The sequence below is a fragment of the Numida meleagris genome, chromosome 1, assembly GCF_002078875.1.
Source record: "Numida meleagris isolate 19003 breed g44 Domestic line chromosome 1, NumMel1.0, whole genome shotgun sequence".
Lineage (NCBI taxonomy): Eukaryota > Metazoa > Chordata > Aves > Galliformes > Numididae > Numida > Numida meleagris.
In genome coordinates, this window is record NC_034409.1 from 51,191,672 (window position 1) to 51,209,482 (window position 17,811).

The following is a 17,811-nucleotide window of genomic DNA, read 5'->3' on the forward strand; positions in this document are numbered from 1 at the left end:
AATTGGAGAACAGCTCTTGATCTGTGATGGAATTTGAGCAGTGAGCTGTCAAGATAATTGAATTTATACAGTAATTCTTCTTCCCTCAGTAGAAATTTGCTTCTTCAAAACTTTCTGTAAGAAACTCTTCTGGAAGGAAAGAGGATTGAGACACTCACTGTCCGTGCACGGCACAGCTCAAGATTGATGCATGGTGGGAACGCTACCATAGTGGGGAATAGAACAGAGGCACCAGCTACACACATGAGAGTCACCCCACAGAACGGGAGGATGTCTGGTGGGGAATACCTCTCCACTTGAGCTCTACCTCTCCTCATTCTCAAAGCATCCCACGCCCTCCCTACCCCATCTCTCTGACTCATTCCTGCCTGCAACATTTCCACATCTCCTTTTAATCCTTCCTGCACTCCTTAACTTCCAGCTTCTCCATTTGACTTTCCCTCATTTTCTTCTGCTTTACCTTATGTCCTTCAATTCCCTTGCCAATCCTTTATTTTCTTTCTGGTCTCCATCTTTGTTCCTTTTGCCCCTTTTCCCACTGACCTTCTTAATGTGTCCTCCTCCTGCTTGGTCTCTGCCTTGCTGATAAACATTAGCCTATACCCAGGCAGCTCTGCTTAGCTGAACACACAAGAGACCTTGAGTTTAACTTAGATGAGGCCGAACTAGCACAAGGGAACAACCAAGCAATTTTTTAGCACAGCGACCCTGTACAGAAAGCGCCTGGCCTAGAGTACCTCCATTCCATGCCAAGCACTGGAGGAGACAGCAAGCACATGGGGGGCAAGGGAGCATGCACCCAGGACAGCATCACACACCCACGTTGCTCACAAGGCCTCAACCACAGCAGAAAAGCTTCATCAGCCACAGCTTGGCACCCGTGAGCAGGTTTGGGTCTGTCTTGGCACTCTGCTTCTTGAGAAGCGATGAAGCCCAGGAGAGAAGAGCAATGCTCATTGCTCAACAGCAGCAGAATTGCTCAGCCAGCGTGGCTCTGTGCCAGGCTGGGAGAGCAGGCTGACCAGCAGGACCAAGGAATAAACTTATTTTAAAGCAGACATAGGAAGAATATGAAATCCACAAGTGAGTTCCAGAAACTTCAGACTTTATCTTGCTGTACTTGTAACACAAGGTAACGTACTCATGCAGTGCCTTGCTAGCAGCTTCCCCACAATTACCTTCAATGAAATCCATGATTAAAACAGTTCAAATATTACCATTTACCTCTTTAAATTTACATCTCCTTACACCTTTATTAAGTACTTATTAACTTTCTTAATCTTTGCTCCTGAACTTCTATTTGCTGATAATTAGCACCCAAAAATTAATATTTAAAATGAATTCTGAAAGCATTCATGAAAAATACTGAGGCAGTATTTTTCTTATGACACAAAGCCAATATGTTTTTGTTAAATTCAAAAAGCTGCCTAATTCCCCTTTCTCTGATAGGGGTTTTCAATTGAAATCTAATTAACTGCAGTCTAATCAATTCATATTTCTTTGTTAAATAACTTTGGGTTTGGCACTGAAGCCAAAATCTTCATGGCTGTGTCTTCTGAGCTGCAGCCTCTGGCTCGCTGCGAGACTCGGTGCGAAGAGAAGCTTTTGCTGCCTGAGGACTTTGGCCATTTGTTCCTCACATCTGTGAGCACTTGAGGATGACCAAGACAGAAGACAATTTGCTTGCTCCTCGCTGAATTCTTTCAGCTAAGGACGCTCATTTTTCCTGAATTTTTACTATAGATATTGACACCAAAACCTGCTCCATTTGCCATGGCATTGCTCCATTTACCCAGGTGCCCCTCAGCGCACAAGCCTATGGAGGTGGGGGATCCCATAGATCAATGCTTCTATATGTTCTGTAAGAACTACAGTTTGTAGGGAGATGATGGGAGGCAGATACACTCCTCCTAAACCTTCCCACTGCTGTGTTAGGCACCAGAACGAGCTCTGGAAGGTCTGGGTACCTCTGCACTGGCTGTATAACTGTGGCTGCAGTGCAGAGGTGGAGCAAAGTTGGTCTCATTCCTTTCTGATGGAAGGGAATTAAAAAGCATGTGTGTTGCTAGAAGTCCAACCCTCCCACTGAAGCATGTTTCCTACAATAGGTAGCACAGGAAAGCGCCCAGTTGGGTTTTGCACAGTTTGGTGCCTCTATGGCTCGGCTTGCAAATCCCCCCTGAATAGCTGAGTTAAAGTCCTCTCGTTACCTACTGCAGAAATTATGGGATAACATCATATGGGATGTGGCCAGACATTACACAGCAGGACCCTAAATTGCTCTGCAAATCGCAGTGTGTTCAGCTAAGTAGTCCTGCTTATCTCCATTAAAGTTAGAGCTCATCATGCTGCATAAAGACAACTCTCTGCTGACATAAAAGCTGGAAGTTAGGAGCAAAGGGGAAAAAAAAATGCCGTGTGAGTAAAATGAGGACTGCAAAATTATATCTTTTTTTTTCTCCCTTAAAAAAAAAAGTTACTGAGGCTGTAACTCTGTTAGCAAAAAGACATTTCTTCAGGGAGTAATAAATTACTAATTACACAGCTCCAGAGCTACAATGCTTAGTAATCTTTTAAAAAAAAAAACAAAACCTGCAACCGTTCTCCTTGGTACAGAACTTTATTTTATTCTAAGTTTCTCTACCAACGGAAGCTTGCTGAAAGCTTGCAGAGCCTGTGAGACTGCTCCCTGGCTGCCTGGGATGTGATTATTTCACACCCCTGAACACTCAGAATTCTCTCCAAACTGAGCACTAAGAGAAAACGTCAGAGTTTCTTAACAGTTTTAGAGACATGATATGAAAAGACATAAGCAGGTTTTCACACTGTGATAAGAAAGCCAGAGGGACCAGGCGAGCTCAGATGACTGAAGACGAGTGATGGGGCCTCGCTTCTGAAAGCAAGGACTCTGAGCACAGCCTCCTAGGTCTGCGTTTCATTGCTTAGCCAAAAAATAAATGAAAAAAAGAAAGAAAATAAAAGCATTCCCTGCTTGGTCCTGCAAGCTGCTGTTTGTGCCCACTTTATTTACTTTAGTAAAACCAAGGATTCATGCAGTAGGGAATCAGTTTTTAGGGAGGCGAAGCATTAGTGGTAATAATTGAGAGCTACACATAATGCACACGGGGTACCGTTGCCTCCTTGTTTTGATTCTTCTCTGCTGTGATTCATTTCATTTTGATGACTCTTTTCATTTCAATATGTTGCACTTCTATGGATAGTTTTACTAGGGGAAAGCAAATGAAATAATTAGTATCATTAAGGAGGAAAAAGTGAGTGCGTGTTGGTGGGGGAGGGTGGCAATTCTGATATTTCTGCCTCTGGTTAAGATGTTATTTATCCTGCTGCTCGCTGGTTTCCATCTTTCTCTGATCGCTGCTTGAAACACCTAATTGCTGTATTTATTACAGTTTTCCTTAACTTGCCATAATTTTATAGAAACTTCCATTTGGCAGCAAAGATTGGCTAACCGAGATTTTCTGACTACTCCTTCTGTTTACACTGCTGCTAATAAGCATTTAATGGTCTGAGATTTTAAAGTCATAACTATGCAAATTCCGGCCAGGTCCCTGAAGGACCACTGTTAATTAAAAGTAAAGAGAAAACAGAAGATTGGCAACCCACTTCCACGTCGTGCAAGATTAAGGCCTATCAGCATCTCAGGCACAGCAACATCTTCCCAGCTTGGACAACTTTGTTTCTGGGGGCTGGGTGGGCACTTGAAGAAGGGGCCTGATACCTCTCATCCTTCAGCCCTCCCTTGCCTGGGCTGAAATGCTGTGGGATGAACTTGGAGTCCTAGAGGTGTAAGTCAGGGGCTCTGAAGTAAGGAAAGAGTCACTGCTCAGATGTACACATGCATAGCATAGTCAAGAAGAAGGGTAAAAACTGCTCAGGAGAATGGATTTGGGAAGAAATATCACTGTAGGTCTTTGAAAGAAGGATTTAGAGGATGTAGAAAGCTAAGATTGTAGATAGCCACCAGCAAGACAAAGTCCAAATAATGATAATCACAGTTAATACAGAGCAATCCATTCCAAGTCCCCATTGTGAATGCAGCTTCGTTTCTGAAGAAGCAACTGGCCAAGAGGCCAGAGAGGAGGAATGTTCTGCTCAATCTAAGGGTCTACCAGGCATGACCAAAGAGATGCCAGAAAACATCCTCCAAGGGCTGTATAACTACGCAGAATAGAATGGATGCTTTGGAAAGGAAATGAAGATACCAGGAGAACTGTGCTGCCATACTGTGACTGAAATGATAGAGGAAAAAGAAATCTTGGGAAGATTTAGAAACTTCCAGGGCAATATTTCACCCATGATGTGTTTTGGAATTAACTGTCTTTCTTATCATGCTATGCCACAAGTTATAGACAATTTCTAGAGGATGGACAAAAAACTTGCAGCTGAGCTCCCTGAACATCCTGGGCAGAAGTGAAAGGAGAAGATGGAGGAATTTGGTAACAAACTGCTGGCTGGGTCAGCCAGGTAGGACGAGAGACCTGCAAAGCATTGAGCGACCCCTGGAGAAGCAGAAACATTCACCAGCATTTCATTAGAAACGAATACATTTTTAGGAAATTGAGAGAGAGACCAGTCAGTAGATTGTTAAATGAAAAACCACAGGAAAAAGTGATGGAATTAGAAAAAACTTCATCCTTGCAGGGCCTCTATCTCAAGAACAAAACTAATGAAGGCATTGAAAGATGTAGAGCGGAGGAAAAAAAAATGTATCATCTGTGCAGCAGTGCCAGGGGCCGAGTAATAGAGAGAATAGGAATTGTTCATTTTATGAGCATAAACAGACTAAATGGCATTAGAAAGGGCTGGTGGGAAGATCTGCATGAAAGGAATATTAAAGTCAATGATTTTAACCTAGCTAGGAAGGCTCAAAAATACAGAAAGGAAGGGGGAGTAGTGCTCTTTGTCAAAAAAGGCATTTTCAAGTACAGAATCAATGACAATTTTAAAATTAATGGTTAAATTATGGATTAATTTTCTGTCAGATAAAGAAGATAATTCCTCCTGGCTAGAGAGAATGGGCTGACAGAAACTTTGTGGAGTTCACTAAAGACAAGTGCAAGGTCCTGTACCTGGGCTGGAAAGATCCTCTACCTCAGTGCTGCGTAGCGGCTCTGCTGGTAAGGACCTCGGGAACAGCAGGTGACCCACGTCCCACAGTGCAACCCTTCTAGCAAGGAAGGCTGATGCCATACCAGGCTGCATCAGCAGGAGCAAAGGCAGTGGATGAGGAAAGGGATTATCCCTTTTGCTCTGCTTGTGGCTAATCACATAGAATGTTTTTGGTTAGAAGGAACCTTAAAGGCCATCTAATTCCTTCCCTGTGGGAAGGGTTGCCAACTGCTAGATCAGGTTACCAAGAGCCCCATCCAACCTGGCCTTGAACTCCTTCAGGGATGGGGCATCTGCATCTTCTCTGGGCAATGTGAATCTAGAAGAGCACATTCAATTTTGGACTCCCTTATAAAAGTAAAAAGTGAGATCAAGGTCAGCAGAGGGCCATCAACATGTTCAGGGGCTGGACACGATGGGCATAAATCCAGCAGGGAAGCAGGGCTCAGACTAGATCTATAGATAAATAAGTAGTAGTACAGAAGCCCAGAGAGGCAGTTCAGTCTCCATCTCAGGGGTTTCAAGACCCAAAGACAATTCTGAACAATCTAACTTGTATTTGTTGTTTACCCTGCTCCAAGCAAGAGATTGGACAATAGACCTCATAAGGTACTTTCCAACCTGAATTATGCTCTGATCCTATAAATGTCACTAGGTATGTCTAGATCACACTAGAAAACAGCTCGCCTGATATTAGTCTGTAACTCACAAAAAAAACCTCCCCTTATCCACCCTGCTAGGGTTAGGTTTGGCCAATGTGCTGAAGACGCCTAGATCTCCTTACAGCTTCTCAGTGATGTGCAGTATAACACAAAAACTGCATTTAAGAAACAAAGGTACAGCAGGGGAGTTTTTTTGTTTGGTTGGCTGATTAGTTGGTTTGGGTTTGTTTGTTTTGTGATCAATGAACTTAAATCTGGGACTACTTGATTACATGTCTTATGTACACACCAAGTAAGGTCTTCAACACTACTAGATATACTTGGTGGATTAGAAAGGCTATATTCATGAAGCTGAAGACATGTGGAAACAGACATGTATCAAACAAGTCAGGATAAAGAATTGCAGTCCTGATCTCTGGACAACAATCAAGTATTATTTAATAAAATAGAGTCAAGAAACTGGTTAAAAAACTGAACTGGTTAAAAAAGGTAATACAAAATAAGCAAAAGCAGCAATATAGCGAAAGCAAGAGAGGGGAAGTTGATAGAAATGAATACAAATTAGGAGATGACATTGTAGAAAACTTGTAAGAAAATGGAATGAACCCAAAATGGTACAACAAACAAGAGAACATAATTGTCCTGAACTGTTTAAAAAGGCAGAAACCTCAATTAAGAAAAAAAAGTTTTATGGGCAAGGTCAGATGGCATGTTTGTACTACAGATGATAACGAGCTGTTTTCAACTGCAGCTGTGATCAAGTATTGGAGGCTGTATCTATCAAAGTAGGGGTATTCTAAGATAAGCAGGGCTGGACAACTTACATCCGAGAGTTTTAAAAGAGATGGCCAGAAAAGTCCCGGACCAGTGCTGTCGATTTTTGATTAGTCTCAGAAAACTGGGAGAGCATCCAAGGGCCAGAGAAATCCTGATGTCGTGCCAGTGCTTGAAAAAACACAGTGATCTCAGTAGGCTGACTGGACTGATGCTGATCACGGTGCAGCAATGAAATCACCAATACGTGGCTTTGATAGATTACGGATTAAAAGTGGGTAATAAAATTAGCCATAATCAACACAGGTTTAAAGAAAAATAGACACCATCAAACTAATGCGCTATAATTTCTTATGAGATTACAAGTCTGGTTCACACAAGTAATTATGTTGATATGACTGGAATGATACGAAATCATCATGACATACATTAGAGGGAAACAGGCTAAGTATTAAGCCCCACGTACAACAGTAAATGGGGACTTATTCGTGAGCAGCTGTACTGTAATACACGATTCCTGCCATGCTGTTCCTTATTTATTTATCACAACCTGGCAGAAAATTAAAAAAAAAAATTACTGGTGGATTTTGCAGTTGAAGCATATTTTTGAGAAAACAGAAAAGAAATGAAGAGGGTAAGTCAGCAATACAGAACAGCGTGAGCTGCCTTGGAAATGCAAATAACACGTATTCCAGTATGAACAAATGTAACACCACACATCTGGGAACGAAGTTTTCTGTCCCTACTAATAGGAAGGGATTTTCTTTCTTCAGAAGAGGAGATTGTGAGGGGGAAAATACCTACAATCAACACGACTTGGAACACTGGAGAAAGGAGCTGAATGAATTAACAGGAAGATGCTGTGATAAGATGGGCTGCCGCAATCCTTGGCTGTAGGAACAGGGAAATTTAAGGTTGGAATAGAGAGGCTGGATTACCACTGTATAATGCACTGAAGGGGCTGCACTGTGTAATGTGCCTTACTCTGCTGTTCACTATGACTTTTTTAAAAAAAGCTATCAAGCAACTGTATCTTAAAATTATGAAATACACAAGTCATGCCACTCCTCTCAAAGGCAAGTTTGGGATGGGATTTGATCACGGTTTACAAGATCTACACGGAAAGCTGCGGTGTGATGGTGGAGAAGAGGCAAAGATGGGACATTCTGTGAAAGATATACCAGCCTCTTCTCAGCTATTGAGCTAGTTAAAGAAAGACTTTGGATATATTCTACATACGAACTTGTAATCACAATAATTTCCCTGGCCATGCAGTGAAGATCTCCCCCCTTTAAACTACCTACAATTTGTACAAGTATATTCCATACTAGAACATGTCAGGGGAATGCCACAGAAGCGGTCAGAGACATTTCCTACCACTAATCACTAATTAAAGCACTTGGCTGTAAAGTACAAGAGAGGCCAAACAAGCACTCGCTGGTGGAATTGACATCCCAAGGCCAGGCAGGACTCTCGGGACAGAGTCATGTAAAGGGAAGCCTCCCTCCCACAGGGACGCTGGCATCCTCTTCAACCACATGTAAACACAACTCCAATTCACAGAGTAGAGCAGGCAGGAGAAATTGCTCACTCTTCGTTGCTAGAGAAATGCCTGATTTAAAAAGCTGATGAGCACCAGCCTAGAAATAATTAACAGCTCCTAAATTCATGCATGTGGAGATGCTGGCCTAAGTTTCCAAAGTCAGTGTTGTCCAGATGATCTCAGCTTTCAAAAAATAGTAGTCTCTCAGCTTTAGGAATCTGCCCTTTAAGTTGCTTCAGAGCAAGCTCTCCAAAAGCACCCATCACTGTGGGAAACAAATGACGACAGACACAACCTAAACACAAACGCAGGGGAAGAGGGTCTCCCACCAAGACAGCTGGTGACAAGCACCATCTGCATGAAATATCAGGGAACCTGCAACCTCTCATCAGCAGTGAGCAATGAGAACTGAAGTGTCTGCAAGCCAAGTGTAAGCCCCTGTTGCTTGTGCACATGAGATCATGGGCATTCAACCCAAATCACCTCTCTTGGTTTTAGGAGCTCTGAGAGGAACAGTGGAGGACACTGACATAGGACCTATTTGTTTAGGGTTTTATGTGTTGCTTTTTTTTTTCCTAATCCTTTTTGAAGAAACGTGTTGAGGGTTGTTGGGGGAGGGAATGTGTGAGAGGGGAGAAAGTTCTGGTGATGTCAGCTCCTATTGCCATGGAAACGGAGCATTTTTAGTGACAATTGAGTCTTCCTCAAGCTGCTGGGCTGCGTGGGGAGCAGGGGCAAGCAGGGCAGGGGCACACAAGGGAATTCAGCTAACTAAAACTATAGCTTCTGGCTTTCCAAGGAAGTGAGGAGAAACTACATATTGAATGCCTGAACACATGGCTTATGTAACCAAAGCACTGTCTGGGGCAATAGCAGCAAATAATCATTATACTCTTTGATAAAAGACTGTCACATTAATAGCCAGATGGAGGTACCTCAACCACCCAGGACCACTCAACAGAAATGTCCCTCGCCTGCACTATGCTTTTCCAGGCTACAGTTCATCCTCCCAACCTCTGATGCCTTACTTGGGCTGCTGCTTGAGTATGTATTTGGAAAGGGAGAAAGGAAGAAGGGGCTGGGAAATACAGTCCTTATTCTCAAATTTGAGAGATGCTCAGAGGTCACCCAGGCAGTGCATTACTTTTCATCATCTGGATGTTTTTTAGGTGGTTGAATTTATGACCACTCTTGCAGCCCACAAGAGCCCAGGACCATGGAAAGGAGAAGGCTTTTAGAAAAATACTGATGAGCTTCTTTTCAGGATCTACCTCACTGCCTCAGAGAAAATATGCAAGGCCTTATGCAGGAAGCTTTGAAGGCTAAGGCATAGTTTGGACCCAAAGCAAGCAGATCCAGGTGTGGGACCAATCAGGATGAAGCCTGGGGCTTAAATCTGAGGTTAAATAAAAGCCTGTGTTCTGTACATAAGGGCAAATTTGAGCCTCTGCTTGAATTTGATTTAAGCAGTGCAGACAATTTTAATGAATTTCAAAGAATAATGAATTAATAACCACAAGCTTTTATAACTCAAAATACATTATATAGTCATTAGTTCTATATAACTAAATGGAAAAATCTTTCTTTAGCAGATGAAGTCTTTTGAGATCAGATATTCTAATGAGATTACTATCATTTCAGCCTGACACCTCATGAGAACAATTGTATAGAAATCAGGAAACAAATTTCTTTCAGTTCTGGACCTGAAATGAAAAAATCCTCCACAGTGATTATTTTATACCGAAGGAGTTGATTCTAAGTCTCCTTGGCACTGAAAGGAGTTCAGATATGAGCTTCATTTCTAATACTGCTATCAGATGTGCAAAAGACTCTCTCTCTTCTCAAATTTCTCTCAGCAATGATAGCAGAAGGAAACGTATAAATGGGTATGAAGATATAAATTTCTGATCTAGGCGGAGAGGATTTCACAGAATCACAGTATGGTTTGGGTTGGCAGGGACCTCTGGGTCCACCTGGCCCAACTCCTGCACCAGCAGGGATGCCCAGAGCAGGGTGCTGAGGGCCATTTCCAGGTGGGTTTTGGAGATCTCCAAGGAGAAGACCCCACAGCCTCTGGGCAACCTGTGGCAGTGCTCCATCATCTGCACAGTAAGGAAATGTTGTTTAGTGAAGTTTGTTCCACCAAGGAAACGAGTGAAAGAGGTGAGCGCAACTCCTTGTTTTCCTTCAGCATTGCCCCACTGAGTTCTTCCTCACTCCAGACTGCATTGCTCACACACCATGCTTGCAGGGACAGCAGGCAGAGCAATCCCCCCAGTCCCCCAAGCCTTTCCCCCCACCTTCAGTGTGATGGCTATCCTGCACCCACCTGGAGCAGAGCCTTCCTCTCACCCCATATATGCAGCACACTCCAACAGAGGAGCACCATAGGCTCTGAGGTCTCCTTTCCAAACAGTTCCCACAGTGCAGGCCTATTTTAAATCACATGCTAATGACAGCAGAGTCAGCCACAAGAAAGGTTCCCATCTCACGCACGTTGCTTAAGTTCACAAAAAGCTGCAGCTTTCATCTGCCCATCCTTCTTTCATGTACAAGCCAGCTGAGGATCAGCCTTCACACTTTTACAACTGAACTGAGTTTGAAAATTCCAGCTCCCCCCAGAAGCAAACAATTACACACCACTCCAGAGGGAACGACTTTCAAATCTTTCTGTAGTACAACTGTGTCAGAAGCAAATGTAAAGACAGAACTTCTCTGCACCTCAGGGAAAAGCTCTGCAAAGTGAGCTTGAACTCACTGTTGGCTCCGTCAGCAGTGCACTTGCAGGTGACAGCGAATGCTGGTAATGCCTTGGGGAGAGGGACAGGAAAGTCAGAGGGGTTTCTCTGAAAAGATTTTCACCCCTTTTCTGTAAGAACATTAATAGTACATAATTTTTCTGACTTTTTTTCTTTTATTATACCGCAAGGCAGTCTGATTGAAAATGGACAAATTCCAAAAAATGCATGCCCACTGATATCACAGGGGGACATTTTGCTGTGATTTAATAGCCAAATCCTGGTAGGTTTTCCACTTCACACATGCAAAGGGGAAATCAGAGCTTCTCCATAGCAACTTTGTTGTAAAAAACACTCAAATGTCAACTTGTCCCAATAGTATTATGGTTGAGGCCAATGCAATACAAAGACAAAAGGACCGGAGTTAAAAAAAAAAAAAAAAGAAAAAAATAGATATCTCTACATTGAAACACTGCTTCTAGAAACAGAGAAGCTGGCTTAGCTCTGATAAAGGTTGTTCCTCCTCCGCTAACAAAATTATTTCCAGGCTAGTTCTTCAGCTGGTACAACTTAACACTCTCTACTGAAGTTGTGAGATAGGCAGCTGCACATCAGCTAAGCTACCTTGCCTTCCGTTTCTTCCCCAGGACACCTTATTCCAGTTTTGCAAATCTACCATAGTAGGAGCAGAGTGGAAACTTTTATATCAGTTGCATCATGGCAAATCAAGAGTAGCATTCATTGGCTTTGCAAGGATTTACTTTCGCTCTTCCATCAGGATTTGAGGGGCTTAACCGGGCTTGGTAAACATAAGGAAAAACACAGACAGTTGCCAATAACCTTCATTTGCTTTCAGATGAGGAGCACTTTTCAGTTTTACAAGAGATTTCAACAAAGTGAACAAATAAACACAAACTATCAACCTACCCAGCCATAACAATGAAGAAATCCAGGCGGTTCCAGGTATCTCCAAGGTAACACTTCTTGCCAAAGATCCCCAGGGCCACCATCTTTAACACCATTTCCATTGCAAAGAAGATGAAGATGAAATCATCAAATACCTGCCAAACAGAGAGCCGACAGCAAGTGTGACACACATTCTCAGCTTGAGACTTTACAACGCTGATAGTGAAATAAACATGAATTTCAGTACTTCTGAAAATGAGTTAAAGACAAAGCTGGACAAGTTTCTTCTATGCAGCACTGGCATCATAGCTACCTGCTGTCAAAGCAAGCAAGCAGGAGCTCTATTTATTCCTCCTACATGAAGTACTTGATGTAGACTCAGAGCCTCTGTACATGGAACTGAAAGCCCGTGTTGGCTCAGCAACAGCAGGTCTTTCCTGTGTCAGGAAGACATGTTTTATTCACAGGATGAAGAGAATTAACAACTATTCTGTATTGCCTGGTCATAAGGAGACTTCATTTATTCTCTCTCTCTAACACCACTCAACTCCTCAAAGCCATTTCTTTCCGTTTTATAGGAAGCTACTTTGCTCATCAACCCTTTGGTAAGGTATTGACCACATACTGAAAGAAAACACGCATGAAATTCTGTGACTTGTACTAATGACAGGAAGGAAGTCTGCTTACCTGCAAGATTTTACATCTGTCGGAAAGGCAGTCCATATCCTCACATGGCTGGTACATCCCCAGGGTAACACAGTTTAGCAAAATCACCATCATGCTGACACACTCAAACCAGGTGGAAAAGAGTCAAGGAAAACTGCTGCAAAAGCATCAGGGCTGAGATAAGCTTCCTCGAGATTTGGGATGACAAAGCAGGAAGATTAAAGGAAATAACTGCTGATAGGCTGATTTGTTATAACAAAATATAACAAATATACAAAATATTTGTTATGTTTTTCTCCTTCAGTTCCTCACTTCTTCATTCTTTGGTAAAGCCAAAACCCTTTTGTAAATGAGAAAGTACAGGTAGCTGAAAGCCTTAATACTTACACCAGTCGGATCGTTGCCATAGTTAAACAAAAACACAGACTCAGACTCTTCTCTTGTGGGCTTACAGATCTTACAAACACAGTGGAAAAAAAACCTTCCATGGTGCCCTAAATTCATACGCAGCAGAAATGTCTGGGATCTGGTGAAAGGCTATATTGAACACAATGACACTGACAGCTGAGCACTGCATGAGTCCAGGGGCTAGGACCCTTCTGAGAAGGCGGCAGAGCATAAGGCTAGAAGTCTCCTTCTTCACTTCTGAGAAGAGCTTGGAGATAAAGGCATGCCATATTGGAACAGGCCAATGGTCATCCAATCCATTATTCTGCTTCCAGCAGTGACCCATGCAGGATAGAACATCACCATGTGCCTAATTAAGTAATTCAGTAACCACGGGGGGAAATTGTGTTTCTGACCCCAGCTGCTGATCTATTTGTGCCCTAGAGCATGAGGATTGATAGCCCTTGTAATTGTTTTCTCAGCTATAGTGGCGTCCCTGCAGATGCTTTCCTTATTCATTCGAATCCTTTGTTGAGAATCTTTCTAAAATAACTGCTTCAATAATAGCTGGCAGCCGTAAGCTACATTAGCTAATTATACTTTACATTAAGAAGTATTTCCTCCTATTTATTTTTAATTTGTTGCCTTTTAATTTCATCAAGTACCACTTCATTTATGTGTTACGGAAGAGGGTAAAAATGGTGCATTTGAGGAACCTCTCTGTGCCCTTCGCACCCTCTATCTGCCTCTTCCTTACCATCCCACTCTTTCAAATGAAGGAGGCTTAGGACTGATTCTCACTTACCCAAGATTCAATTACAGTGTTTTAGCTCTAAAGCTGGGCACACGTTTCTGTGACTTCTTTCCAGTGTTTGCATTGCAAAGCAGTGATGTAGATCTAATGAGAACAGACCTCCAACCTCTGGCAGAAACATCACTCGTGATTTAACATGCCTCCCAAACATCCCTGCCTGGTTTCAGTTTTCAGACAAAGTTTTTTCCTTGGTTTTTTTTTTTTTTTTTTTTTTTTAATTTTAACTAACAGAACTGAGAAAATACCTATTGAAAATACAACCCACTGTGTGCACCCATTTTTCACGCCTCACAGAACTGAACCCCAAATGGTGGTCACTTCTGAAAGACACTCAAAATCCATGGTTTGTTCTGAGCAATTCTTCCTTGCTCATTCTGACAGTGATTCATGACTAACCCTGCACAATCTGATCTGGAAGATTATTAATTCTTTTTCTCTTCTCCTCCACCTGGTTTTCAGTGAACTACCTTCAGTGGCAAAATCAGACAAGAACAAGACACCAGTTCTACTGTGCCAATCATGCTATAAGGTGATTTCAAGAACATGTTATCGCTATCCCTTACAAAGTGAATCCCAAGCGCTGTACAAAGTAAGCACATGGAGCCCACCCTCACTGTGGGCTGCAAAAACAGAGGCCTTGTCAGAGAAGGATATACCAAAATGGCATGAATAAAAAGATTGTTCTCCGAGGTCTATACAGCTTAACTTCAGTTTCCCACCTTTCTCTCTGTCAACAGTTTATGGGCGTTCGGCCCAGTTCCGTGACAAAGGGGACGGGGGATATAATCGAATATCGATTATATCGAATAACAGAAAATCACAAAACCATGACACTCTCTCTTCTTTATCTTTCTATTATGAACCAATCCAAAACCCAGGAAAGCACCTGAGGAGGTTTCCAATAGCTCTCACAGGTCTTTCAGGTAAGACTACAGGTCTTTTCCGGACTTTCCAAACTGTGTTTTGTTTTTTGTTTTTTTATCTTTCACAGAACCACCGAAAATCACTGGACGTTCTCGATGGATGTGAGGGCAGCCTGGCTGTGACATCTGTCACCCCATTGATCACCAGGGGTGATTCAGCTGATCTGGGTGGCTAGGTGGGTGTCTTCTTCCTCCCTCACCACTCCATGTGCATCCCTCTTGGAGCTGTGTCCTTGGTCGAAGAGGACGACCTTCCCTGATAGATATTAAACGTTGCACTGAGGGACACAGTTTAGTGGGAAATACTGGTGATAGGTGAACAGTTGGACTGGAAGATCTTTCTTTTCCAACCTTGGTGATTCTATGATTCTATGAGGTCGTCTCATCAAAATAGGGCCAACTACAGCAGGTTACTCAGGGTCATGTCCAGGTGGCTTTTCAGTATCTCCAGCGATGTATCTCCACTAGAACATCTCTGGGTAGCCTGCTTCAGTTCTTGACTGCTTACTCACTGTTTTCATACATTTAAGTGATATTTCCCATGTTTCAGTCTATGCCTATTCCTGTCAACAGACACAACTGACCGTAGTCCAGCTCTGTCATCTGTAGTCCCTCAACCATCTATTATTCCCACCAACACTCAGAGCAGCCCTGGCAGAAATAAACACATACAAAACAAGAAGCAGAAATTGCTTTAAAATCTGGAGTGTTTTCTTCAGCATACAGCCAGAAAACATGACACGGGAAACCTGACAGCAGGGAGTACACTCCAACCATGACCAGATTCATAGAGTTGAGGCAAAAGGGCTTGAAGTCAGGTCTTTATATTCATAGAATCATTAAGGTTGGAAAAGAACTCTAAGATCACCTAGTCCAACTGCCAGCCCATCCCCACCATGCCCACTGACCATGTCCCTCAGTGCCACATCCACATGGTTCTGGTACACCTCCAGGGACAGTGACTCCACCACCCCCTGGGCAGCCTGTGGCAGCGCAGCACCACTCATTCCAGGAAGAAAACATTCCTGATAGCCAACCTGGACATTCATATATTTATACAAATCCACGTTTCTGTATGTACACTTTGGCTGCGGCAGTGCATGTGTGGCCAGGATGCTCTGATGCTCCCCTTGCAGCAGTCCACCCTGGTCTACACAGACCCCAGCAGGGCACCTGCAGGCAGCTGGTGATATCCTGAGATTCACAACCCCCCAGCCAGCCAGCCAAAGCACTCCCTGAAACTTTGCAATTTGAACAAGGGTTTGAAGCCATGAATCGTCTTTCTCAGAAATCTGAGGCTGGCTGTACTGTTTCTCCTCCTCCATTTTTCAAATACTAGCTCTGAAAGTTTTCAGCGTTGTCTAGGCTTCCTGAAGACACTGCCAATTAAAGTGACATTAGGAAAAGCTTTCCTTCTGCCACCACATAGTCTTTCAGGGCAGATGGGAGCCCCCAAGAAGGCAGATCCCACCTGTGACAGAGAGAAAGGAAGCATGAGGAGTAAACGAGAGCATCTACATCTAGCTAGGAGGGATAGCTGCCCGCTTGGGTCAGTGGAGGGGGTAATTCGAAGTACCTGCTGCCTTTGATGTGTCACTGCTGTCAACCACCATGACTGCCTCCCATCACCACAGCAACAGCCTGCAGCCAAGTTTGTCATCATTCTTTCGGTGATGCCTCCCCCTCCCCGCATCCTTCCCCCCACCCCACTTCTCCCTGTGCCTGAGCCTGTAATTAATTTCAGCTGCTGACAAAGCCAGTCTTCACAATCTGCATCATTCAGTCAGAAATTTCATTACTAATTAACTTCTTTCGAAGTTCAAGTGATCTAATTATGCAGCCTGAGCGGGCCCCATCCAGCTGCTGGCCAGAGGCAGCTGCTGTGTTTCCATTGACCTTCCTCCATGTTTTCCAGCAGGCATAGGTAGACATTCAAGAGGAATATGCATAGAATCATGAAGGTTGAAAAAGACCTCTAAGATCACCTAGTCCAACCACCAGCCCATCCCCACCATGCCCACTGACCATGTCCCTCAGTGCCACATCCACACTGTTCTGGAACACCTCCAGGGACGGTGACTGCACAACCTCCCTGGGCAGCCTGTGCCAGTGCAGCACCACTCTTTCTAAGAAGAAATTGTTTGTAATATCCAACCTGAACCTCTCTTGGTGCAACTGAAGTCCATTCCCTCTTGTCCTGTTGCTGTTACCTGGGAGAAGAGGTCAAACCCCACCTCGCCACAACCTCCTTGCAAGTCATTGTAGAGAGCAGTGAGGTCTCCCATGAGCCTCCTCTTCTCCACACTGAACAATCCCAGTTCTCTCCACCACTCTCCATAAGACTTGTGCTCCAGACCCTTCACCCACTTCGTTGCCCTTCTCTGGACACACAAATGCATCACCAGCACACACATGGGATGAACTACCATCCATCCTCAACCATCTGAGATGGGCTCAGAGCTGAAAGCCACAAGTTACTAGACAATTAAGTAGATATGCAGGTGTCTCTGAGACCTGGACATATTGCCATAGTGCTTGATAACCTGACTATGCATAATGCAAGATGATGCATTCCTAGAGTAGAGCCTTGCCAACTTGGTTGTTGAATACCTTGGGCCCACTTAACCTGCTGTAGAAATGCACTGGTTACCAATGGACACTGAACAGGAATGAAAAGCCAGCTCAGCGGTATAGGCAGTCACAGTTGCCCCAGCTCCTACCCCAAAACAGAGAGCATGGCCTGATGCAGAAAAGAAGCTCAGTGGCTGACCCAGCAGCAGCAGGTGTCACCCACCAAAATGCATAGCGTGAACAACATTATGTGTGGCTTCCTCCCAGACAAACACTGGCCACCCATGCACACATCTTCTTGGGTCCTCTCACCTCTGAGCCAGCTCCAGGTAGGCATATCTGCAGTCACCCTGTAAATGAGACATTGTGTTTGCAAGATCATTCCTCCTTTCTCTGCCTTCCCCTTGGGATCCTCTCTATCTCCTTCTTGTCTAACCATGTTTTCCACCAGGTCCTGCCCTGTCGTTCTGGTTTGCAATGACTGCATTTTCTTTCCCTGCTTTTCAAACAAGCTCTGTAAGGGCTGCGTTTCTTCCTTACTTTACTGCTTTGTGACCCTCCTAACAAGAAGCCAGGAGGATACTGCAACTACTGCACGACAGTTAATATTTCATTTATAATGGAAGGAGTGATTTGTGTTGTGAAGGTCAGAGAGACAAACAGCTCCAGGGAAAGAAGTTCTCATTTTCTCTCCCTC

The 17,811-nt window shown here is 43.6% G+C and overlaps 1 protein-coding gene and 1 long non-coding RNA gene across 2 annotated transcripts in view; both read right to left on the reverse strand.

The window, feature by feature from the left end:
- CACNA1I (calcium voltage-gated channel subunit alpha1 I) overlaps positions 1 to 593 on the reverse strand; it is a 72,942-nt gene extending 72,349 nt beyond the window's left edge. Inside the window, exon 1 of the mRNA XM_021394936.1 lies at positions 544 to 593. Coding sequence (XP_021250611.1) covers positions 544 to 593 — 50 coding nt within the window. The remainder of the gene's footprint in view (positions 1 to 543) is intronic.
- Positions 11,781 to 17,466, reverse strand: LOC110392501. Its single transcript, XR_002434433.1, has 3 exons — positions 17,427 to 17,466; positions 12,441 to 12,576; positions 11,781 to 11,908 (listed from the first exon to the last, which is right to left on the reverse strand). It is a non-coding gene; the product is annotated as an uncharacterized LOC110392501 (long non-coding RNA).